Source organism: Lactuca saligna, chromosome 4 (assembly GCF_052625555.1).
Source record: "Lactuca saligna cultivar CGN05327 chromosome 4, ASM5262555v1, whole genome shotgun sequence".
Classification (NCBI taxonomy): Eukaryota; Viridiplantae; Streptophyta; class Magnoliopsida; order Asterales; family Asteraceae; genus Lactuca; species Lactuca saligna.
The window spans coordinates 265018210-265020625 of record NC_136420.1 but is presented as its reverse complement, the minus strand read 5'-3'; the positions used below and the strand labels follow the sequence as shown (position 1 = coordinate 265020625).

The window sequence follows — 2416 nt, the reverse complement described above, 5'->3', positions numbered from 1 at the left end:
TATTGAAAATATTCCTTTAAACACAACTGCTGATCGTTTGTTGCCTCATCTACATGTATGGACGAAGGATTACCCACTAGGTCAAATTATTCGCAACCCATCCGCAGGTATCCAAACTCGATCTACCAAAGATTTATCTGATCATTGTCAATATACATCATTTATATCCGTAGTCGAGCCTCGATCTATCAGTGAAGCATTATTTGAACCAGATTAGATCTCTGCGATGCAAGAAGAACTGCAAGAATTTGAAAGAAACAAAGTGTGGAAACTTGTTCCTATTCCACAAGGCCATACTATTGTTGGTACAAGATGGGTGTTCAAGAACAAACTAGAAGAATCTGGTGCGGTCATAAGAAATAAGGCAAGACTAGTTGCTAAAGGCTTTAGTCTACTAGAAGGCGTTGACTACGATGAAACATATGCTCCAGTGGCTAGAATGGAAGCAATCCGAATCTTCTTAGTGTATGCTTCCCATAAAAACATCAAAGTACACCAAATGGACGTTAAAAGCGCCTTTCTCAATGGGGATTTGAAAGAAGATGTTTACCTTCAACAACCTCCCGACATTGAAAATACCGAGTTCCCTAATCACTGCTATAAGCTTCAAAAGGTAGTCTACGGTCTGAAGCAAGCCCCTAGAGCTTGGTATGAGACTCTTTCTGAATTCCTAGTCTCTTCAGGTTACAAAAGACGAGTGATTGATCCCACACTATTTATAAAAGCAAACGGTTCTCACCTTATGCTTGTATAAATATATGTGGATGATATCATCTTTGGATCATCGAATCAAGAAATTCTGGATGAATTTGCTAAGCTCATGACAAACAAATTTCAAATGAGCGTGAATAGAGAGATTAACTTCTTTCTAGGTCTTCAAGTCAAACAAATTCAGCAAGGGATATTCATTCATCAAGAGAAATACACCACTGAACTTCTGAATAAATACTCTATGGACAACTATTCCTCGGCTAAGGTTCCTATGGCCTCGGATATAAGATCTCTGCTGATCCATCTGGTGAATCAGTGGATCACAAGACTTATAGAGGTATCATTGGCTCTTTAATGCATCTCACCGCAAGCCGACCAGACATTGTCTTTGCAAGTGGTGTCTATGCAAGGTATCAGGCTGACCCAAAAGTGTCACACATGACCGCAGCCAAACAAATTCTTCGATACCTAAAAGGAAGCAAATCTCTTGGTCTATGGTACCCCACAAGCAATGACTTCAGTCTTCAAGCGTTTACTGATGCGGATCATGCCGGATGCAAAATTGATCGAAAAAGTACTTCTGGTGGATGCCAATTTTTAGGAGGTAGAATTGTCAGCTGGTCCTCAAGAAAACAAACTTGTGTTTCATTATCTACCGCAGAAGCAGAATACGTCGCTGCAGCCAGCTGCTATTCCCAAATCCTTTGGATGAAGACACAACTGTTAGTCTACGTATACAGAATGTTGCGGATACCAATCTATTATGAATCTGAATGTGCCATAGCGATTTCCCATAATCCTATTCAACACTCCAAGACTAAACATATTGAACTACGGTATGACTTCATCAAAGACCACATTCTGAAAGGTAATATTGAACTCATCTTTGTCCCTACTCATGAAGAGACTGCTGATCTTTTTACAAAAGCACTTGACTCTACAAAACTCAAGGTGTTCCTACAAATGTATGGAATGATGAATCCGGACCCTAAATTTCTCTTGAATTAATAGGCATTTCATACCTTCCTGGTCTCCATTGCGGTTCTAACTAAAAGTCATTCATAATAGATGGTTTTGGAACATTCTGTGTGCTGCAGTCAATGTACCATAACCATATATTATATCTATCTTTCATGGGTCCTTCTTGTTTGTTGTTACTAGCTTTTGTATAAGTGGTCTTCTCAGTTTTTGTCACTACAGTGATCCGCAATATCAAAGAAGCCATCTGCAATGATGTCTTCATCCGCAGTCACATTAATTACTTTATAGACGGTTCATTTATATATATATATATATATATATATATATATATATATATAATTTTTTTCAAAGAATTTAATAAAAATTAGTGTGCTATTTAACGATCCCTCATTAAATAATACATTAAATAAAAACATTCCTTGAAGAAACTGTCACATTCTTCTCCCCAAAACCTGGTGTCAGACCTATTTTAGTTATGATAACAAAATAAAACATTTTCCAAATCAAATCTTCTAAAATGTCTCTTCCTATTACCCAAACCATCCCATCCGTTACAACTTCTGCTTTATCCAACGGATTTTTTGCACCCTCTCCACACGTACTCAAGATGTGATCTGACATTCTATTAAATGCATTGTTCTTTTTGGTTAATCCCAATTCTTAATCTTTATCCCTTTTTGTTAATATGTGGTTAAGATTAAAGATGCCCTTTTTCGCAGATAAA

At 37.3% G+C, this 2416-nt stretch overlaps 1 protein-coding gene across 1 annotated transcript; it reads left to right on the top strand.

Moving 5' to 3' along the window:
* Positions 1-1065: 1065 nt before the first annotated feature.
* On the top strand, positions 1066-1719 carry LOC145040625 (secreted RxLR effector protein 161-like). Its single transcript, XM_078988535.1, has one exon. It carries the CDS (start codon positions 1066-1068, stop codon positions 1717-1719), a length of 654 nt encoding a protein of 217 aa, XP_078844661.1.
* Positions 1720-2416: the final 697 nt, after the last annotated feature.